We start from the raw sequence: 24,564 nt of genomic DNA on the forward strand, positions 1-24,564 counted from the left end.
GCAAGAGCTTGTGGACCCCTGCTGGTTAGATTCCAGCAGTTGGAGTACTGCTGGAATCTAACCAGCTAAATCACATAGCTTTCCATTGAGACACTGCCTCGCACGCTTTCCTGCTACTTGCCCAGCTAGAACGATCCTTCCTGTTAGGGCTTTACCTGATTGCTACAAATATATATATTTTACCGTGATCCACCTTTGTCCATATTTTTTTGCTTCTTCCTTGCTGTGCTTCATTCTCAGTGGTTTATTGATTTTCTGCATTTTCTGCAATTCTTGAAACTATTTCATTTTCTTCACTTCTAACAATGGGTTCCAGGCTAGCTTTCTTAGTTTCCACCTCATTCGTTCAAAATCCACCATTCTAAAGTGTAATGTTTCTGTTGTGCTCATTCCCTTCCCCATCGTAAACCTGAGTTTCAACGTATTCATGTTGTGACCGCTGTTTCCACTATAACATTGTCTATCAAATCCTAGTATGAGAATCAATATCACCTGTCTCCATGTTGTATCCCTAATCTTCTGAGAAATGGAGAAGTCCAGTATCATATCAAGAAATATGTTATTCCTTTGACTCAATTATGGCAGGAAAGTTTATTCATTCATACAGCTAGTAAGTGTATTGAAACACTGTAATAATAATAATAATAATAATAATCCTTGCATTTGATATAGCGCTTTTCACGTCGGGAGGACGTCCCAAAGCGCTTCACAGAACACACTGTAAAGTGAATTGACTGTATATTTGTGGGCGAACGCGGCAGCCAATTGCGCACAGCAATGTCCCACAAACAGTCGTAGATTGAAAATGACCAATTTATTATTGTTTTGGGTTTTGGAGGGATTATTATTAGGCTCTGTGTGGAGTAAGGAAACTTGCCCAAGGTTTCGCCCTCTGCCTGGAATTGAACTCAGGTCTCTCGCTTGCAAAGCGAGTGCTCTAACCACTGAGCTACAGGACTCCACTTTAATATAGTGGAGTCCACTATTATATTATTAATATAATATAGTCCACTTTTATATAAAGTAATATATTTCTTAAAGGCAACTTCATTGTACACAGACGAGAATAAAGAGATAGCATGAGATAGGACTCTGCCCCTGGATAACACAGTGATAGGGAAGAGTGGTAAAGTGCTGATTCACTCATATCAATTGGTTTACCTATTAATAAAAACATGAGATTCACAAGTTCAAAAAACGTTTCTCATCTGTTACTCTGTAACTCAACTAAATACTATTTTCCTAAATAAATTCTTTCCTAGGCAGAAAAGACGAGAACCTGTGATATGAGTCATAGGCTACCTTGAAATTGCACTCATACAGGGAAGATTACTTGACAGGACTCAGCAGTTTACTGAAAAATAAGACGCATTTACCTGAAGCACAAAACTGATGACCTGGGCCAATAGAAAAGTGCGGCCTCACTTTTCCCGCAGAATCCACTACAAATGCACTACAACATCCCCCATTTCCCTACAAACCTATACACACAGTGCAATAGGCCTGCTCCTCTCATGCTGTTTACTCGACGCTGCTACTGAGGGCGGAGTGGCTCCAGTAGCACATGCACGGTGTGGGGAGTGTTAGGATTGCGGTAGCAGCGCGAGCGGGAAATCGGCTTCGCTCGCCACCCAGCCTGAAGCTGAGCTCCTGCGGCAAACTTTTGGTAAGTGCTGTACTATTCACATTAATTTTTTTTGTATTTTAAACTTAACTAAATGATCAGGAACTACATGCCTATAGTTTTAATCCGGGTTGTTTCATAAAATGCATCCCTCAATAGCACCAATCAACCCTCCGCAACTTTCCACAAAATCTGTCAAATGCCCTGCAATTTTTAGCAAATATTTCTGCACTTTTCTATTGGCCCAGCTGATGACCTACACAGCAAATTAGTTACAAAGGGCAATATAAAAAGATAGGAGGCCATTTGAACTACAAAACCTGCTCTGCCATTTTATTAGTTCCTAACTGCTATCTATATTCTTAATCCCATTTCCTTGTGCTTTCTGAATACTTGCCAAATACCCATCTCCTTTTTAAATCTCTGTGCACCATCAAGCCAATTATCCAATGTTAATTAATTGCAATATTTCATATGAAGGGGAAATCAAAATACTTCTTGTTCAAACTATGTCTACTTGGTGTAGAAGCAAATTGCATTGTTGTCGCTCCTGTTATTTATATGATAATAATTCTTGCATTTGAATTATCACCTTTGAGACATCTCAAAGTGCTTCACAGAATACACTATAAAGTGATTAACAGTACATTTTATGGGCGAAACGCGGCAACCAATTGCGCACAACTATGTTCCATAAACAGTCGTGGATTGAAGTGACCAATTTATTATTATAATTTTTTAAAGGAATTATTACCCCACCCCTAAAAACAATCCACCAATCAACTAACAACCAGGTTCCCACTTACTGCTAGGTAAACAGAGGCGTGTGGAGTAAGGAAATTTGCTTAATATGTATAACATTTATAGCGTACTAGAAACAAAATATATAGAATCATAGAATCATAGAATTACACAGCACAGAAGCAGATCATTCGGCCCATTGGGTCTGTGCCGGCTCTTTGAAAAGAGCTAACAAATTCAATCCCACTCCCCTGCTCTCTCCACACAGCCCTGGGGACTATTAATCTCAAAACTGAGATTGATAGATTTCTAAAGGATAGAGGGATTAAGGGAATGGGGATAAGGCGGGCAGACGGAGTTAGGTTAGAAGATCAGCCATGATTTTATTGAATGGGGGGACAGGCTCGAGGGGCTGAATGGCCTACTCCTGTTCCTAATTTCTATGTCCCTATGTTCCACGCATACTTGTCCCTCTATACATATTCCCTCTATACATTATTTTCCTTTTCAGTTAGATCTAAAAGATGGAAGATAGCTCATTTCCCTTATTCCGTGGGGGGACAGAGACAGCTGCTAGCATGGAATGATTGCTCTGGATCCTAAGATACAAAATAATTATACAGATAATAATAATCCCTCAAGAAAAAAAACAATAATAAATTGGTCACTTCATTTCACGACTGTTTGTGGGTCACTGCTGTGCGCAATTGGCTGCCGCATTTTGCCCACAAATATACAGTCAATTCACTTTACAGTCTATTCTGTGAAGCGCTTTGAGACGTCTAGAAGACGTGTAAAGCACTATATCAAATGCAAGGATTATTATGATTATATTGTTATTAATTGCCATCCAATGTGGTCATAGTGTAGCTCTTGAGTGTGGAGATGCAATACTTACTGTGCTTATTGTGGTTATTTGAAAATAGTGGGCAAAATGTTGTTTATTACAAAAAATGTCATTAACTTTTTAAAATATTTTCTAGCAAAAATCAAATAATTGTAACAGACTAACATTTTGGATTACAGGAGGACTGTTTAAAGGTTGCCGAACATCTCCAACGATATTAAACTCATAAAATGGTATAAATGGTACAATAAAGTCAAGTCTGGAAGTTTTAAAATTTATAATACCACTAAACAGATGTGGAGATTTTCAAACAACTTAACAATGAAAATGTGCTCCACTAGGTATCAATATAAATAACAAGTAAATTGCATTAACGTCAAGCTGGGTGTCAAGGAAACTGATTGCATCAACAAGAGCACTTTGGAGGTATTTAAATGTGGGTGCAGGCTCACAGCAGTAACTCTATACAGTCAAAAATAGGGACACACAAAGAGAGAGCTCCAATTAATCCTAGACAAGGAGGCTGACCTGAAATAACCCTCACACTTGGAAATGTAAAAGAAAGTCAGACAAAACTTGAATTGTACAATGGTATGCAAAGTTAATCAAGGAACTATTTCACAACATTCAGTAAATGTTAGGCTTAGTGAAAATAGCGCCTAAAGCTATCACTGCATTGTTCACATGTTGCATTTCTTATATGGGTCAAACTCAGTTATAAATGTTTACAGCTAGACAACTAAAAATACCAACTGAGCTAATTATTAGGCAGATCTCACCACCTACAGCAAGTCTTGCCAAATCTGCCCTTTCCTGAAATTCTCAATCATTTATAATACCACAACTGTAAGTCCAACTTGGACCAAGTCTGATTATTTCCAAAACAAGGCGGTTTAAACATTTACTGTCATTTGTATTTCCTGTTGTAAAGAATTTATTGTGCAAAATTAATGGAAGAATCTCGAAGGGATCCATCAGCACACACTATGTAGAATGATGTGTAACCTGGATGATCTGCAGCTTGTGGAGGGAAGAGTTGGGACAAGCAGGGAGTTTGAATAGTATAACAGGAACAACTACATAAAACTCAATGTCAGGAATGCATTAAGCCTTCCTAAAATCTGTTTAAGCTAGGAGTTTAAACATAATAGTAAAAGCCACTCTGATGAGAATAATGACATTTTTCATCATTGACGAATACAATAAGTTACTGTAAAAATTACAAAATCCAAATTCACTTGCTTATTACTTGAAAGTAATAAAATGACCCCCCTGTTATAGTAAAAATATGAATGTATTTTCCCTGATTGGAAATCGGTTGCTTCTGATTACCTAATCTCATCGTAGATTGACTGATCGTCTTAATTTAAAAGCAATAATTTCAATTCAGCTACAAAAACATGAAGCCTGAATATAAGAAAGGTTATTTCAAAGTGTTTTATGTAATCAGTTTCAGATCAGGCTCAGAGCCTTAAAACGTATTATCTTAATTCGATGATTAAGAATTGTAATACATAATCCTTACATTTGAAGTCAGGAGGACATTTCAAAATGCTCACAAGATATAAGTTAAGATTCAGTCATTATGTGCATTCTGTAGGTGAAAGCAGCAGCCAATTGCACACAGCAATATCCCACAAACAACCATTAAGTGAATGCCTATTTTTTTTTAATTTGGGGGATTGTTGGCAAGGACATCAGGAGAATAGTTTTTGAATAGTGCCATGGGATTTTTAAAGTCCACCTGGATAGGCAGACAGGACCTAGGTTCAATGTCTCATCCAAAGGATGGATTTGTTGATTTTGAATGTCCACAGCAAAGTTCAAGAGGGAAGTAGACAATTATATGAAAGTTAGAAGCTATAAGGGGTATGGGGATAGGGAAGGACATTGAAAATACAGCTTGCTCTGAGAGCTGGTGCAAACTCGATTGGCCAAAAGTCCTCCTTTTGCCCTTGGAATCATTCCTTTTGTTCTGTATAATTTCTGTCTTCTTTAGATCTCTCAAGTTTAAATATTGTTTCGCCCACAAAATATAGTCAATTCACTTTGCAGTACATATTGTGAAACGCTTTGAGACGTCTCGAAGATGTGATAAGGCACTATATCAAATGTAAGGATTTTTATCATTACCATTTGCCTACCAAGAGCTCCACTCCTGGACCTCTGTAATGTCACTCTTAATTTGGCTCCTGGACACATGAGAATATTCTGGAGTACAGTAAACGGTCTAGTGGCCTCTGACCTCCTCTTGCAGGAGGTGAGGTTTCATTGGCACGGATTACCCTCCAGTACCAAAAGTGACCGTTATTCATGTGTGAGCCATGGCAGTGAACGTCGCCAAGCCACTCGACTGTAAAAAATGACACGAGAAGCCTCACCTCTCCTCACCCAACTGCCAACACATGCCACAACCAGTAGAAAGTACTATAGAGGGACCAGGAGCAGGAACACTAGCTGTTTTTCCTCCCTAACCTTGGCAAAGCAAGGGACAATTCAACCTCCCCATGCAACACTTGAGACCAGCATACTCAGAATTGATTTAAACCAGCAAGCTCCTAATCTGTAAAATGCAGCTGTCTGCACTACACCACGGTGCTGCGGAGAGCAATTCTTTAATATTCTAAAGTTTGCTGACAATACTAAACATTTGGTCAGATTCATAATAGAGTAAATAGCACTCACAAAGATCTGGAACAACTTAGCAGATGCTTCAAGACTGTGATTTTAAGGTAACCAAAATAATGCAAATAGGAACAGGACAAAAGGGAGTTTATTAACAGAGATAAAAGAGGAAAAGAATTGGAGTCTGATTGTTGAATCTGCAGTCAACAAAGATTCCATCTTAAGGGCATTTGCCTGTAAATAGAAATAAGTTATTCTAGCCTAATACACATCACTGGTGAAGCCACGTTGGAATATTAATATTAAAGACAAGAAAAAGTCAACTAAGGTTGCCTCTGTATTTTACAGGAATGTGGGCTCTGTGAAAAATGTATTATTTTACTTGAAGCTCAGTTGTCATTTGCTCAGTTTCCTTGATGTGAAGTTAGAAATTACATGCTATTTTTCGTGTTGAAATTTTGTTCTAAATAGCTGATAAACTGCTACGTGCACAGCAGTGATATCCTGTGTTGATTTGTTTATAAATAAACATTTAGTTCCTACAACTATCATTCAACCTTGTTTTAAATATTTGGATTGCACCATAGCTCAGGCAGCATTTTGTAAAATACTTATTTTGGTTTGCCAAGTGTCTGATACATGCTTGAGTATCCAAACCCAACTGAGTATTCCACATATGTATGCAATCTTTACATGGAAATTTCCCTGATCTAGAATAGATTGCACACTCTCTCCCTGGAGGGCACAGCCTGCTGACTTAGTTCTGGAGAATACTGGCAAGAACTGCAGCTTGGGAACCTCAGAATGAGGTATTGCTGATGCTTAATCAGATAAAATTGCATATCTTGCCACTGAGAGATCTGTCTGGCAAGATTCCCATTGCTTGTCCAGTTAAGACCATTCTTCCCATTAGGACTTTGGCTTGTAGGGTTAACAGGAACTGAGGGAGAAGAATCCCTGTCTTCAGAGTCTGGTCTGCCCCTCCAAGAGCTGTGGGTGAGCCAGGCTGGCTGATCTGTCATCAGCGGTGCCCTGCAGTACAGGACACTTTGGCTCAGGAACCAGACTATTGAGTCCATTACAGAACATTGACTCAATTCCAACATTCCAATGCCAAGAATACCACTGTAGAACCAGTCCAGCTCCGAGGAGCCCTCTCACCACACTCCTTGTAATAGATGGCAAATTCACTCATCAATTTGTGGTGGGTAGAGGGGGTAGGAATTATCTCTCTTTCTATTGCCGCCCTTTCACCCCTCCCCCCCCCGACACCCCCCACCCCCAACGATGTTATTGGCAGCAAACCATTCCTTAATCTCATGAGAACAGCCTTATAAACATTTACAGAGGTTATGACTTTGATACTTAAGGGGTTAAATCAGAGCTGCAAACTGCAGGCGGTTCCTGTCAGAAGCTCTGGTGTGCAAAACATGGAACTATTCATAGAACTATCCATTTTCCTGTATTCTAGGAAAACTGATGTTACTGAATTAGAGTCCTTTTATTCATCAGCATATGACTCATTCACTGAACTGTTCTCACCTCTAGGACCTGGGTTTGAAACTGGGCCAGATTTAAGAGATAAAATTCTCCTTTTTCTCTGCTACCTGTAAAACTTCTAGATAAAACCAGTTTAGGATTCTAGCATTTCAATTATCATAGACTAATAATAATAATAATCCTTATATTTAATGTAGCGCCTTTTCACGTTGGGAGGATGTTTCAGAACCCCTGCACCCACAAAATATACAGTCAATTCACTTTAAATAATATTCTGTGAAGTGTTTTGAGACGTCTCAAAGATGTGATACGGCGCTATATCAAAAGCAAGGATTATTATTATTCACAGGATATACTATATAGTGGAGTATTTTGTGGGCAAATGTGGCAGCTAATGTACCACAAACAGCCAAAGAAATTTTAGCTCAGAAGAGTGTTGTTGAGCTCATTGTGATGGTACAGTGCAAGCTCCCCACTAAAGCAACTCTATTCCCCATATTCCTCTGCTGTCATCTTGAAACAATTGATAGCACTCCTGCCAATGGATTAGATCTTGAGCTCCTAATCCGGTCTGACAATTCCATGCAGTACTGCCTTACTTCTGATGAGACATTAAAATAAAGTGCATCAACCTATACAGACCCCATGGCACTATTCAAAATTAGGAGGGAGTTTACCTGCTTTCCTGACCCACAATCCTCCAGATAGGGGGTTCCCTTCATGGCTGTTTATGGGACTCTGCAGTGCATAAATTGACTGCTGTGTTTGTCTAGAAAACACAGTCACGACAGTTGACAACAATTACCTGTGTAGTGCTTAGTGACAGCTCTACATTAAAGGTTCTTTATCAAATACAAGGATTATTATTCATTTATGTCTTTGTTCTTCAAGTCTTTTAAATATTGTAATTATCTATTTAATTATACAAATAACCAATGAGCAGGAATACAGAATCACTTTTAATCTTATTCATTGGTGGTTAACTAGATAATTAGACACGGATAAGCCATGGGCTACTAGCCCAACCTGCATTTTAGACTCCAAACTCATTTTGAGAGTTCATAAGGACAGTTGATATGGGAAATACCAAATCTACATTGGTACAATAAAGGTGTCTTTCTGATATTAGGATTAAGGTGAAATTTAGTAGCAGAGATGGTTTTGTTCTGCCTCTTTCTATGTTATGCCTTACCCAGTTATGCTTGCTTTCCTCTTATGCTGAGTAACAAAAGTGGAAGATGATGCCATTCACCTCCATTGATGTCACTCACAGGATAAGCACAGGTATACCAAAAGAAACTTGAAAGAACTGGAGAGATGAGAGTGTTTGTAGAATATTGATGTAAATTCATGTTCCCCATATAAGTAGTTCACTGACCAAGAACTTAAGTACTGCAGATATTTAATGTGAGACTTCAATCTCTAGCTACCCTGCTGCATGTTATATTTGGCAGCTACCATTGGATATTATTACTGATCCTGTACTCCAATTACTGACTAGGTAGTATTTATAACAACAACAACTTGCATTTATATAGTGCCCTCCATGCCAGGTGGCGTCCCCGAGTGCTTACTAAGCACTTAGAGAAATTTGAGCTGATCAGGAGACGATGGTACATGTCTTTTTCCTGTAGCTTTCAATTTGTCAAAGGTTTTGAACAGTGTAAGGAAACAGATACAAGATCAAATTGTTTCTGTGGTTTTATACACTTGTGGATTTCCAAAGACACTTAGATTGATGTTACTGGGCTTGATCTGGTTTGTGGTGAGGAAGAGGAAATCCACACGGTTTTGTGAAAGGTAGATCATATCAAAGTGACCCAATAAAATTCTTTGACAGTCGTGGTAGAATGTGTGACCAATGTGAAATGGATTCTATTCCTGTTCAATTGACACGAGTGGCATGCAGCATACTATTTTATTTGGGGGCTGATGGCCAAGACACCAGGAGAAACTCCCTTCTCTTTTTGAATAGTGCTATGGGATCTTTAGCATCCACCTGAACAGGACCTTGGTTTAACATCTCATCCGAAGGACGGCATCTCCGACAATGCAACACACCATAGCACTGCATTGGAGCGTCAACTTAGACTATGTGATTCCGATGTGGGGCTTGAACCCACAACGTTCTGACTCAGAGGCGAGATTGCTACCAACTGCGCCAGAAGAGCATGCAAACAAGAGAACAAAGATAGGGAGGGCAAGATCATGAAGAAAATTGCAGGTCAGTATGAAGATCTTGAAGTCCATCTGCAACAGTAGGGAACCAGGAGAGTGAGCCTGGTACAGAACAATTGCATTACAATGTGGCCGCCTAGATGTCAGGCTCCGTATTATAACTAAACTCAAGAAAATGGCAAACTTTCAAGTCACTGCTGACGTCATTTCCTGCACGTTGCATATATCCTTCCTATGCTTAGACATGGCCAACTTCTAAGTCATTACGTTGACTTCACTTCCTGTGTACTGTGTGCACAAAATGCCCCTGACAATACTTCCTTCACAAAGGGATTCTTGTGACACTTCCACTAAAAGCTTAAAGTAGAATGGGATTAGATTGGGCAGTGGGATTGAATGAAAGCTTGCTCTTAGAGCCAGTGCCAGTGGCCAAATGGCCTCCTTCATGGCTGTAAAAACAAACCGCCTTCACTTTGTCTCTTCAAATGGTTTGCCCCTCCCCTCCCTGCCCAATCACCTGTAGTGAACCCTAGGGCTCCATCCTTGGCCCCCTCCTCTTCCTAAGCTCCCTCTTGGGTGATGTCAACCACTGGCACGGGGTAAATTTCCACATGAATACGGATGACACACACATCTACTTCTCCTCCAACTATGACTCCAGACCTGCCGATGTTCTATCAGCTTATCTGGCAGACATCAGGGCCTGGATGAGTGCAAACTTCTTACAACTAAATGTTGACAAGACGGAAACCATACTGACTGGCTCCCATCAATGTCTTCTGTCCTGTGACTCCAAACTCCTCAACCTTCCCGGCCTATCCCTCAGACTTACCGAACCAGTGCGCAACCTCGGTGTCAGGTTTGACCCCTGGCTGTCCTTCCTTCCCCACATCTGGTCCCTGACCAGTACCACCTTCCTCCACCTCTGCCACATTGCCCACCTCTGACTGTACCTTACCCCAGATGCAGCCAAAACACTCGTCCATGTGTTCATTACCTCCCGATTCAAGTTTTCAAATGCCTTCTTCCCGGTCTCCCCAGCTCTCCTGCTAATCCAAAACTCTGCCACCAGCATACTCACCCGCACTAAACTTTGTACCCCCATCACACCAGTTCTAGCCAGGCTCCACTCCACTCTTCCTCTATCCCTCCGTCTTGCCCCTTCCTTCCCGATCTTCAGGTCTCACCTGAAGACCTTCCTCTTTGACCGTGCTTATGGTCACCTCCCCCTCTCCCCAGTTCACCGTTGTGCTCTGCCACTGTCAAGCGCTCTGGGACACTACCCTGCGTGAGCGATGCTATATAAATGCAAGTTGTTGTTGTAAATCTCTATGATTCTATGTCTCCTGAAGTGACGCGAGTCGCATGCAGTATACACAAGCACAGGAGCTGATGTTCCTGTTGTAGTATCATTTTAACTTCAGTTCTCTTTGCTTCCTCCGCTCAGCGGGCTCTGGCCTGCTTCACGGCCCCCACCCCGCCTTCCCCACTATTGGCGGGTGGGCCTTCAGTCACTCTGCCCTCACCCTCTGGAACTCCATCATGCAGTACCTCCACCTCACCCCCTTCCTTGCCTCCTACAAGACCCATATCAAGACCCTACTCTTCAACCATGCCTTTGATCACACTGCCGTCCACCCTCCCCGACCCCCAGCTCGGGTCCAAAACACCCGACTGTCCAGCAGCTTGGGTCGTCCTTGGGAAGGCGCTATCCAAATGTAATTTTTGTTTGTTGTTGTTGTTGTTGACGTCACTGGCAACCTGACAAGCCGGAAGGCTGCCATTTTTTAGCGTACATCAACAACAACAACTTGCATTTATGTAGCGTCCCTCACGCAGGGTGGGCGTCCCAGAGGGTGCAAGAAGCTGGCTGGTCCACAGTATACCCACCTTAAGAACAAACCTGTCTCATAAAAGGGGGTTGGAATGCAGTAACGTGCGAACAGAGCCGTCGGTGTACAGGAGAAACATTTGGATGAGTCGGTTACATCTTCCAACCGTGCCGCTGAACAGACCGAAAGGCACTCGATGAATCATGTTAAAGAAAAGGTCTCGACCCGTCTCCTCAACACGCAAAACTCTCTGCGCTTAACTCCCCGTGTCGCTCATCTCTGGTTCAACACCCGGTGCGAAAGGCGCTTTACAAATGCAATTTGCTGTCGTTGCTGTTGTTGTTGTTGTTGTTGTTGTTGGACTGCCCTTCACAGACGTGAGACCCACTGCCCAGCACCATAACAACCATGTTCTGTTTACCCCTGAGACAGGCCATGTTAAGTGATTACGTGCAGATGCAATCTCTTTGTTTTGTTTACAGTTCACTTCCAATCTGGAGAGCTTTTTTTTAAAAAAAAACATACACATATATGGTGACAGCGAACAGCCACTCTTGCGAAGCGAAACCCTTTGCAAAGCAAATAATAATAATAATAATAATAATACTGTCAACTGCATGGAACAGCAGCCCTCGGCGACTAAGCTGATGATTGCTTTATTATTTTTTTTGCAAATGTCGCAACGTCTTATATAACCACCGGTTAATTCCAGCGGAATGGCGGAAAGGAGAGAGAGAGAGGGAGGGAGAGAGGGAGGGAGAGAGAGAGAGAGAGGGAGGGAGGGAGAGAGAGAGAGAGGGAGAGAGAGAGAGGAGAGGGAGAGAGGGAGAGAGAGAGAGAGAGGGAGAGAGAGAGAGGGAGAGGGAGGGAGAGGGAGAGAGAGAGAGAGGGAGAGAGAGAGAGGGAGAGGGAGAGAAAGATTGAGAGCTGAAGTTGTAAAAGCACTGACCTACTTTCTAAAAGAGAAGAGAGCGCACTTCTCACTGTGTGTACAGCGTCACCGGAGCTGTCATTCCCGGAGCGAACCACAGGCGGGAGAGGTGGGGAGGGGCGGGGAAGGGAGGGGGGGGGGGGGGTGGACCCCGGGTCTGCCCGGGGACCCCGCGCGGCGCCCACCTTCGCCGCCCCTCACCCGGCGGTGGGGGTTTTGATGGCGTGTTTTTTTATTCCACGTTTGCAATGAAAAACGCTTCCAAAGGCGCGGAGAGAGAGGCGCCGTGAAATCCCCGGCGCCGGGTCCAGGCTCTCCTGACACCTCCCCCCCTGACACCCCCCACACTCCCCCCACACTCCCCCCCACACTCCCCTCCCTGCCGCAGTGAGCACTTGGCTCCGCTCCTTGGATCCGCGCCCGTCTCCTCCCCCCTCCCCCCCCCCCACACACACACACACACACACAGGAGCCAGAAAAAGGTCACAGATGTTTGGGAAAATATTTAGGTCAGTGGATCATTTCCTCCACTTCTAGTCGGACAGGTTTTATTTTTTCTCTCTCTCTCTCTCTCTCTCTCTCTCGGGAGCGGGAGGGGGAAAAGAATCAATCCCACATCTGGTTCCAGTGGGGGTGGGGGGGTGGTGGGGGGGAGGAGGGGTGGGGGGTGGGGGGGAGGAGGAGGGGTGGGGGAGGAGGAGGGGTGGGGGGTGGGGGGTGGTGGGGGGGGAGGAGGGGTGGGGGGTGGGGGGGGGTTCGTCTCTCTCGGACCTTCTGAGCGACAAACACACAGAGAGCCGCACTTTACATAAGAGGAGGGAATACGAAAGCAATTGCGTGACTCGCAACCGGTGACCGACTCCTCTCTCTCTCTCACAGTCACTCACTCCCTCCACTCACTCACTCATCACCTCCTGTTATCTCCTGAGATGCGGGTCCGCGACTCGCCGGTTTGTTCCTGCGGTGAGAGTGGCGAGTCCCCGCTCTGACCGACCCGACCCGGACCCGACCCGGACCCCGGACCCCGGACCCCGGACCCCGGACCCCGACTGCGCTTTCTGGGCGATGCTTTTGCAACATGAGATACGACGAGAAGAAGTCATGTAGAAGAGCGCGTTACTACCTGTCCCTTCCCAGCCGCCCGGTGCCGCCGAGTCACAGCCCCCGCATCGCCTCACCCGACAGCAGCAGCGAGTCGCCCATGTGGAGGTACCCAGGAGGTGTCAGCAGGTAAACTTACCCCGACTCCTGCACTCCCCTCCCTCAAACCCCCCCCACCCCCACCCCCACCCCCCCCACACACACACACATAGGGAAACTTTAACATTGACTGGACCAGGTGCGTGCCTTTTGCAAGGTGGTGGGGGGGGTTGTGGTGGGAGGGGGTTGGGGGGTGGGGGGGGGTGGTGGTTGGAGGGGGTTGGGGGGGTGGGAGGGGGTTGGGGGTTAAAAGCAAAAATGGGGAAAAAAGAATCAAACAATATCCGGCCTCGTTCAAATATATAAGTCCATCACTGTTTGTAGCTGTCAAACAACTGATTGTCTTTTAAATGCTTTTGTGTGAAATGTTCACTTTAAATAAATATAACTCAATATACGTATACATTATATATATCTCTATACATGTATATATATATATATATAATATTGACACTCTTTGACGATTGAATGTCCTCCTCGAATTTGCTAACGTGCACCGTGGAGAAGCTCACACTGTGCAGCTGGGTGTCGGATGCTGTGCCTGTCCAGCCCCGCCTGCTGTTACCAACATTATATTAACACATCAAAAGCCCTTGAAGTTTGCATTCATCTTTTTTTGCGTCTTTTGCAATTGCTTTGAAAAATTGGAAATCATATTTTTTGGGTTTTAGATCCCCCCCCACACACCCATTGCTGTTTGTGAGTGATCTGCAATAAATCTGCAGTTTATGTTGAGTGTCCAAAAACCTGTGTGTGAGGTGGCTTTCAGCTGTTTAGGTACCAACCAACCAAACGTACGTGTGTTGAAAATGTTGGGACTGTAGATAGGTCTTTTAAGCCGAGTTAGGATCCCTTACATCTTACTTTCATTTTATAAAAAATGTTACAAGGAAAAAATGTCACTTTAAAACACGCGACTTATCGTACGTCTTGTCTTGCAAATGGAGTTGGCTATTTTAATTGACATTTATTTTCCTATTAAATTGGTTATGACTAAGTGTTTGCAGGAACTGATTGGGTCCGATTGTCGCTCTTTAAGATTTATTGTGTTTCGCTTGGCAGGATTTGCAGGAGTCAAGGAAAGGGGTTTTAACAATTCATTTGTTTCCCACAAACATCTCTGGATTTTACATCTTTATTTGCTGTAGCATTTGCTGAATGTGCACATATTTTCAGGGAGTAACATGGTAGCTGGACCATTGCTTGGTCAATTAATTAACAACTTTTTGTCTGGTCATTTTTAATGCAATGTCTGAATGTAACATACATTTCTCTGTTTAAAATAACCTATAGATTTTCCCCCTGCCTGAGTTGTAATCCTTCCTTACGTTTTTTGCCCTGTTCGCATATTCCTTGATAAAGGAGAGTTTGAAGATCTGCCTCTGGATCTTTTGCTGTGCACTCTTTATCATGCATCGAAATGACTTGTCCTCTCTCAGGGGAAATGAGTTGTCTCTGCTTGAATTTTCCCAAACCGATGAGCAGAGATCAAAGGCTGGGGAACCCACACTGTACTATGTCAGTGCACCAACATAATTACTGCTGGTCATGCACAGTCTTGTTAGTTTGGGCTTGATGTAATTGTCCATAGGATTAAAGTTACCGTCCATTTATTAGTTTATCCACTGTGTTTGGATAAATTAAAACTTACTACTGAATGAACTTGTGGATCTTGTGCCAACTGACGGTTTTATAGTAAGCATAATATTATTTGGGACATTCTAAACTCCAAAATCTGCCCATTTTAGGGCTGTAAATTGAGAATCAGCCAGCTTTGAATTAAAATAAAACATCTAAAATGTGTGTTGTTTAAAACCAACATGAGAGGGTCAAAAGCATAGAACATTGAAATTTTAAGGTGAAGCTAATGCATCATATTAGATGTCATCTGCCTTTCGTGTACCCCACTTCTTCCTCCACAGTTCTGGCGCCAAATATTCGTGACTCTTAGCACTTAATCTCCTTAACCTGGTTGCTACAAGGCCCTCAGTAGCAAGATGACTAAATCTTAGCACTAAATTGGCTCTTTCTCTCAGTGAAGAAAGGTGAGTGTAGAAAGTGATAAAATTCACACCTGTGTCTAGGAGAAAGGAGTGCTCTTCTGTGTTTAGAGTTAAGAATATAATAATAATCCTTGCATTTGATATAGCACCTAATCATGTCTTCAAGACATCTCAAAGCGCTTCACAGAATATACAGTAAAGTGAATTGACTGTATATTTTGTGGATGAAACACGGCAGCCAATTGCACACAGCAGTGTCCTACAAGCAGTCGTGGATTGAGTGACCACATTATTATTATTGATTGTAATTTTTTTAAAAAGGGATTATTACCCCAGGAAAAGCGATATGCCAATCATCTAACAACTGGGTTCTTACTTACTGCTAGGTAAACAGAGGTGTGTGGAGTAAACAAACTTGCCCAACGTTTCAGCCTGCCCGGGAATCAAACCCAGGTCCTCTCGCTTGCTAAGCAAGTGCTCTAACCGCTAAGCTACAGAATTTACTCTTAAGGCAAAGAAAAGAGAATTTTATTTTTGCACTTGGCTCCTTTTCTATCTAGAAATTTCCGATCCTGACAGAACTGGAAGTGTTCCATTCTGCAGCAACAACATCCCAATATGTTGATGAGAATCCCGCTATATTGATGAGAATCCCACTATGTTGATGAGAATCGCCCACAAAATATACAGTCAATTCACTTCACAGTGAAGCGCTTTGAGACGTCTCGAAGTTGTGATAAGGCGCTATATCAAATGCAAGGATTATTATTATTATCCCAATATATTTGGAGGTGGGGAAAGTCCAGACCGACTGATCTGACAGGACTGACCAACCAACCTGAACTAAGGCACTCACAACTAAGAGACACGTTTTCAATTTATTATGCACACAGTTGTTATCTTGCTTGCATTTATCTTGTGCACCATGAAAGTACATTCAAAACATTTTTTTCAGCTATATTGCATTTCTACTTACTAGGGTCTTTCTCATATAAGAAAAATTAATACTTTATGTCAAACATTCAGTGGCGTACCGTAATGTTTGAAAACATAACTCATTAAATTATGTGAAAATGAGTATCTATAAAACACATGACAAATATATACGGTGAATTCTACATTGTAGAACAACTTTGTTAAAGGTAATAATGTTCTTAAAACACAACTTCATTGTTACTTAATAATTGCAGTATTATATCCTATTTGACATTGTCCAGATAATCTCCAGTTTGAATACAGTGCTGGTACCTTTTAATGTTTGTTAGCATGGTGTAAATGGTTTGAATTCCTGAATTTTGTACTTAATAATCACACCAACAGGAAAATCCACAAGTCTAGAGATGCTGCAATGTAAATCACACACAGATTACAAACTGATGTCTATCCCAAATGATGACCATGATTTACTTTAGAGCCTAGCTTGCAGCAGTTATTTTTAACGTTTATTATGTTAAACCTCAATTTCCTACTCCCCATCCACTATGAATCAATTAATTTGTCACACTCTTTACTTAGGGATATATGGCACAGGCAGAAATGGAGTGTGCTTGGTCATACTGTGCATGTATTACTGAAGGCAGCATGGCCACCAGTAATGAAAGCACACTGCTGAGAACCTTTTAATGTAATTGGGGCCACTCTGGTGAAATTGGGATCATAAACATTGATTGAGATTAGATTTAGGATCCAGCATAAATAAAGTATTAGTTTCTCAGTTTAGTAGTCACCAGAGGTATATGTTTCTCCATTCTGCCTGCTGTTCAAATGAGTTTTACCATTTCTTGAGCAGAATGTTAGATTCGCTGATGTCACCAAATTGAAGTCATGGCAAATTCTAACAGGAGTAAGTAATCCATGCATAACATGGCTTGCATATGTGGGACTTTGTATGGTTTGGATCTTTTAAACTTGGTGACAGGTTTTCAAGTGTGAACCATATGAGGGATGTAAATCGTGGTGTCCCCAGGGGTTAGTGTTAGGACTACTGCTTTTATCCATTTATATGAATGATCTGGATTCTGGTAAGAGGAACACAATTTCTGATTTTGTAGGTGGCACAAAAATAGAGAGCTAACAATGAAAAAGATTGTAAGCAATTTCAGGGGGATATAGACAGATTAGTTGATTGCGCAGAGAAATGGCAAATGACATTTAATATAGATAAATATGGGGTTTAAATATTCTGGGAAGAAGAATAAGAGAACACATATATGTTGGATGGTAAAATATTAAAAGGAGAAGAAGAGCAAGGGGACTTGGGGGTTGATGTAAATCAATTCTTAAAGGTGGAAAGGCAGGTGGACAAAGCTGTCAAAAAAAGCTAGCAGAATCTTGGGTTTTATAAGTAGGGATAAAGAATATAAAATCAAAGAGGTAAAGCTAAACTTATATAAATGATTAGTTAGACTGCATTTGGAATATTGTATCCGGTATTGGTCAACCCTTTTTAAGAAAGATGTCAAGGCGACCGAGGTAATGTAGAAGAGATGTACTTGGCTGATACCGGGGATGAATGGTTTGGCCTATGAGTGGAGATTACAGGAACTGGGACTTTTTCCACCGGAACAAAGAAGGTTGAGGGGTGATCTGATAGAGGTCTTTAAAATTATGAGGGGCTTTGATAGAGTTAGCAGGGAGAAATTATTTCCACTGGTCAGTGAGTCAGTAACTAGAGGACATCAATTAAAACATTAGAAATGAGCAAATGGGGAAGTTTGAAGAATTTTTTTCACACACAGAGTAGATAGGATATGATATATTTTACCGGGAGCGGTTGTTGAGGCAAAATCCAAATTGGTTTCAGGAGGGAACTAGAGAAATACCTTAAAAAGAATCCGCTTCAGGGATATGGGGAAAGGGCAGGTAAATGGGACTGAAAGGATTGCTCTTGAGGGAGCCGGCACAGGCACAATACTCTGAATGGCCTTCTTCTGTGCCGTAAAATTCTATGTGTGAGACACCTGACTGACTAAACAAAAAGGAAAAAGATATGCTAGCTAGTTGTCAAATAAACTGGTACAGTTTTGAATTCTATAAATAAGAGCATTGGAAAAAATGCAGTATAGACAAGGACAAGGTTGTTCCTCAGTTGAGGGATTTCAATTATGAAGACAGTTTTAATTTTTCACTGGAGTTGAGAAGGGGTGACCCAATGGAGGTCTTCAAGATTATGAAGTTATTACAGGACATAATGGATTATATCCAGTGATCAGTGAATCATTAATGAAAGGGCACAAATTAAAGATAATCCACAAGAAGAATTAATGGGACAATTGGAATATTTACACAGTGGATGATTGGAATGTGGAATTTGCGGCCACAAACCAATGTTGAACTGATTTAAAAGGAGAATTAGATAGATAATAATAATAGTAATAATAACAAATAATCCTTGCATTTGATATAACACCTGATCATGTCTTCGCGACGTCTCAAAGCGCTCCACAGAATATCCTGTAAGAGGATTGACACAGCAGCCAATTGCGCACAGCAGAGTCCCATAAACATTCGTGGATTGAATGACCAAATTATCATCCCCGGAAAAGCGATCCTCCAATTGAATAACAACCAGGTTCCTGCTTACTGCTAGGTAAACAGGCATATGGAGTAAGGAAACTTGCCCAATGTTTTGCCCATTTTGCAATAGGAAAATATTAAAAATATAGGGAGCAATCATGAAAGTGGGACTTGGATAAGTGGAGAAAAACATTAAAACAATCTTGATGGGCTGCGTGTGGCCTGTTTCTGGGCTGTAACATTCTTTAGGTTGTAAATTACAATGTGTGATGTGATAATCATTACGTGTACTAATTATTACATTCTTAATAAATGTGATCAATAACAGAGTGGGGACATGGTACACCCATAAGCAGACATCATTAACCAGCCTTTGTTGACTGAATTTATCAACTATGTGGTACGTCATTTATTGCAAAATTCATACCTATGATTCTCTCTGACCTTAACTTTTGCAAGCATGCTTCCTGTAGAATGATGGTGACATTTCATTAATTCCCTGACAGTGTTACATGACAACATTACATGAGATAAATGATGGTTAAATAACACAAATTAAGGATTAACAGAAGTTTAAGGAAGACATTTGGTCAGTGAAAGAGTGAGGTAACAGAAATAAGTGGTGAATTCTGGGGAATAGTTTCTGGGTTCTTTAGTCCTATCGCAATGCATACTGTAAATCAAACTGTCAAAAGCTTGCTTCACAATCTGGCAATTTTCTTACTATGAACATTCAATCATGGCTATAACTTCCGCTTGTCAGCAGTATATAAGTTAATAAATAGCTCCAGTGCTGATTATCCAGCAAGGCATTTTGTCAATGCCATAAGCAAGTTTTTGCTGGAAACAATACTAATAAAAAGGAAATTATAGCTATGCTATAGTCTAGGAAACAAGGTTAAAGCTTCATAATGCTTGAAAATTCAGCCCAATTTAAAATCTTCTGTGTTTATTGCAGATTCGCCCACAAAATATACAGTCAATTCACTTAACAGTATATACTGTGAAGCCCTTTAGATGTTTTGAAAACGTGATGAGGCTCCATATCAAATGCAAGGATTATTATCATTGCTTGTAGCATAGTGGTGGTTTGAGATCCTTTCATTTTTAAAAAAAAAAGCTTTTTCATCTTCTACAATTTGTGTTAATTATCTTATAATCTTGGGTAGAACAACTTTCAATATTATTATAATTCTTCATTGTAATTGACCTTCAAATAAGAGGTTCTGGGTTGGATTCCCTACTGATTCCTCTTAGCCTTTATCTTTTCATGGGTGATGGAATTAGTCGATATTCGTCTTGGAAGGGGAGACCTGGGTGATTTGATAGAGGTGGGTCTACCTGGGTTCAACTGGCTCCTGGGAGGCTTACCTGAGAAACCAGGTCTGCAGATATCCAATGGCAACGTTCATAGTTGATCAGCCTGACTCAGAAGTGTAGACATTTTCAAACCTGTAAGTAAAAATCTAATGGGTAGGGTCATCCTAGCTGCACAACCAATGTGAAAATTAAGAGTGCTTTGCATTGGTGAGCTACATGATTGCCATTATTTTATATTTTAATATATGCATGATTTCTAATCTAGTTTTTAGCAACAATATCTGCGAGTGGTGATTATGATTTTTCCGTGTTATTACTGTTATAATAAATGTTCATGACAGTTGTCCATGTTGGTTACGCAGACATATGATCTTTAATGCCATTGAAACAGGCACATAACAGAATGCCATAATCAGTTGACATACAAATTTGGCTTATGACAGATATGTGAAGGTTTGCTCTTCTGATAGTGTCAACATTTTCTGGTTTGTATATTGATTATATGGTCATGTTTTTGTATTATTCTCTTTGAAGTCAATTTTTTCAATATCTACACAGTATTTAGCATCACAATTGAGGCTACGAGAATTTTAATATTCACAGTGTATGCAATAGAAAATACAGAAATCTGAAAGTTGTTTTGAGGACAGTTTACCTCAGTATTACTATTCATAAGGTCCACAAGAGATATTAAGGAATGCAAAGTATGTTTGTCTAATTATATGTTCATGTCCTTTGAATGTGAAGCCTGATGACTTAAAATAGCTCTGCCTGGGTGTAATAAAAATAGAAAAAAATAGCTTTGGCTCCAGCTTCCTGCTTGTGCCCTCCATTCCACCATCAGTGGCCACTCTTTCAGCCACTATGCCACAAAACTGTGGAATACTCCCTCAATCCCTCTGCCTTGCCCCCTTTCTTCCCCATCTTTAGGTCGTGCCTGAAGAACATCCTCTTCGCCGTGCCTATGGTCATCTCCGCCCCACTGGCTTGGCATCGTGATTTGCCACTGTCTAGGGCTATGGGACACTACCCTGCATGATGGGCACCAGATAAATGGAAGTTGTTGTTGTCAGCCTTTCACATCGGGAGATGTCTCAAAACGCCTCAGAGGATATATTATAAAGTGGAGTGAATAATTTTTTGTGCGGGTGAACGCAACAGCCAATTTGCCCAAACAATGCCCACAAACAACCGAGAAGTATATGACCAATTTTATTTGGAGAAATGTTGGCCATGACACTGGGAGAAACTCCCAACTCTTTTCCAACAGTGCTATGGGATCTGTAAACTCTATTGAGCAAGCAGACAGGATCTTAGTTTAATGTTTCATCCGAAAGACAACATTTCAACAATGCAGCACATTCCAAGCACTGTATTGGAGCGTCAGCCTGGATTATGTGAGCTCTGCCAAAATCGACATGTTATAATACCACTTACAAATGTATTGAGTCCTGTAATAATGTTACTCTCAGAACTACAATTCCAGTTTTGCTGATTTATGAGCTCCCTTTTGCTATTCAAGCTAATACTCAGCTCATTTTTCCAATCGAGCAGCTGATTTACCATCTAAGTGTCCCGAGAGAAGATCCTGTCCTTCCCCTTAAAGGAATGCCTCCAATTCATCAATATGGAATGCTGTTGGGTGAAGAGACATGTGACAAGACTGTTTCCGTGATATCCACCCTGAACATAAATAAAAAACGTAAACAATTGATGTGCAATAAGGCTCAGAGACCCAATCTCCAAGCATAGATGGATGATTGGGTCACCTCTGTTCACGACCAGGCAGATCTGCCTTTACTGGCTGTAAATACACTGAGTTTGGGAACTCCAATCAGTTCCTCATCAAGCAAGCATGGCAAAACGCTTTGCAGTGTTGGATAGGCAGTCAAGTTGAGGGTGGGAGCCTGGTGGGGTAGAGAGGGGAAAGATGATTGAGAGAGGATGCAAGTTGAAAGGTCTTTGGGATGGAGTTCTGGGAGGCGGGGGCCAAAATGTCTAAAGGCCTACTTGCTGATTGTGGGGTGGATACAGCAGGGGACATGAAGCAGCCGCTGCTCATTGACTGAAAGGAGCAGCTGAGATGTTGTGGTTGGAGGAGGTCATAGTAGTAATTTGAGGCAACACCGTGCATCTTTTTTTTTGGTCAGCCGGGTGTATGATACATACACCTAAATACGGAAATTATTAGGCGCAGGTTAGCAGGAGCCAAGGTTTGGGGACCTTAGAGAGCAAGAGCCTGGAGAAAATAACTTGAAGACACAGTCCAGGTAGGTAAGGATTTTGACAGTGTATGAAGCAGAAGAATCTAGGGAGAGCGCTCCAGACGGCAGAGCAATCTGGAACTCTGAAGGAAACCAGATTCCAAATTAAGATTGAATTTAAGAATTTTCCAAAATTATGCACAATCTTAAATATTAAAGTAATAATTTTATGGCTATGACCTTGAGGGTCTTTGGTCCGCAGGAAAGGGAACTGTGGCTGTTTTTGATTTCTCCTTCCTAGCAAAGAGCCCTAGCTCCAGGATGTTTGCATCTTTCCATAAATTTAAACTATTCCAGAGATTCCAGGATCATTTTGTATTTCACTAATTAGACCTGAACCTGTTTAATGCTTGTTGGAGAATATGCATGATACATTTTTTTAAAAATCCCTCATTCAAGGTACTGTTGGTGAAAAGCAGTCCCACATGTTCACAGAAATGTACCTTGAATGTGCGGGTGTGGAAAACAATGTATTGTAATTTCAGGAAGATTTACAATACTGACATGTGTCTGAAATGGGATTTTAAAACTTGAGTTGTCTGCCTTGTCATCCGGTGAACAATTATTTCAGTATGCACCACTGTTGCCAATCTATCCATTTACCTGTCCTTTTTGCCGCCCAATGTATTTAGACATGTTTGGAAGTGTCTCATCATATTTCAGTAAGACTTTAGCTTTTTTCAATTATATGTACCTTTCCTGTGATCTCAAGGTAAGGGGAATCTTTGGGTGTAGATAAGGAGATTTGTGCAGGATCACTAGCTTACTTTATTTTACAATTAACCTTCACTGACTTGAGACATAAGAAGGGGGAAACGAGAAGTCCGACTGCATTTGTTTAATTGACTTAGCCTATTGGCTGTAATGCTGCAAGATTTGTGCTATCTTTGTATGATAATTCAGTATTTAGACAATTTGAACAGACCAAATGTATCAAAACCACATATTTTTCCACAGTTGAAAATGTTTTAATGTGTATGTTTATGCTTATAGTGTGTGGTATATGACAAGATTGAAATGCTTTGAAATCGTTACAGACTCCTGTGCAGAATTAGCATGTATTTCATTTGTCAATTGGGCACTATACTGTTGTGCACAACCCAGTAATAAGCATTGGCAAAATCTTAGGAATAAGTAATCTGCCAGACACTTTTAGCCAAATAATGCTATTTGGTGGAGATGGGAGTCTGAATTACAAAATTAGATAGAAAATGTGGCCGGAGGTGGGAGCCATTTCTTTATATTTGTTGGTTGGGTTTTCCTATTTATTTCCTCTTTGCATTGGTTCCCACTGGATAAAGATGCAAAACTTGTTGAATTTATGTTTTATTTAAAAATCCATTTGTAATTGGGATAAAGTGCAACTTGTAAAAGAAATAGAAACAAGGAACTCGAAAGTGAAAGGAACCAGATCAATAATCAATGAAACAGAAAGAGAAACATCAGTAGGTTGAAACCGTAAAAGAAAAGAAATCAGGAATGGAAATCAGACCTAATTATCAAAAACAACAGAATTAAAAATGACAAAAAAGTAGTTTATGCGTTTAGGCTAGAGATGAGTTGGAAGTGGAGATGGTATTCTAATTGATGTTATACACAATAACATTTCGTTTTTATTTATCTTTTGGTCAGCTAGGTGTCTGACACATGTGGAAACCCATCACCGTGATTAAGAGAATCCAAACCAACTGAGATGGGATGCATCCTGCTTAACTAATTCCAGAAAGTATTAAACACAGGTTGGCAAGAGCCAAGGCTTGGGAACCCTAGAGTGTGCATTGGGGTACTGCTGGAGTCTAACCAGCTAAAACCGTATAGCTTTGGCTCTCAGTGGTATGAATGGTTCAAGACCCAGACTACCAAGACTGCAACGGAGGGCTGGCTTGATTCTGACATTCCGTTGCCAGGCATGTCACCTTGGAGCCAGTTCAGCTCCAAGGGAACCCCGCTTACATTTCTGTAACCTTAACAAGGTATGTTCAG

General features: G+C 41.3%; 1 protein-coding gene and 1 long non-coding RNA gene across 2 annotated transcripts in view; one reads left to right on the forward strand and one right to left on the reverse strand.

Annotated features, from left to right (window-relative positions):
- Positions 1–12,379, reverse strand: part of LOC121848925 — a 29,241-nt gene extending 16,862 nt beyond the window's left edge. The window contains exon 1 of the long non-coding RNA XR_006085069.1: positions 12,301–12,379. This is a non-coding gene — a long non-coding RNA (uncharacterized LOC121848925). The remainder of the gene's footprint in view (positions 1–12,300) is intronic.
- A 1,028-nt stretch (positions 12,380–13,407) lies between these two features.
- LOC103172583 (neuronal PAS domain-containing protein 2) overlaps positions 13,408–24,564 on the forward strand; it is an 80,522-nt gene continuing 69,365 nt past the window's right edge. The window contains exon 1 of the mRNA XM_007885332.2: positions 13,408–13,508. Coding sequence (XP_007883523.1) covers positions 13,480–13,508 — 29 coding nt within the window. The 5' untranslated portion in view covers positions 13,408–13,479. The remainder of the gene's footprint in view (positions 13,509–24,564) is intronic.

Source organism: Callorhinchus milii, unplaced genomic scaffold (genome assembly GCF_018977255.1).
Source record: "Callorhinchus milii isolate IMCB2004 unplaced genomic scaffold, IMCB_Cmil_1.0 Scaffold4, whole genome shotgun sequence".
NCBI lineage: Eukaryota > Metazoa > Chordata > Chondrichthyes > Chimaeriformes > Callorhinchidae > Callorhinchus > Callorhinchus milii.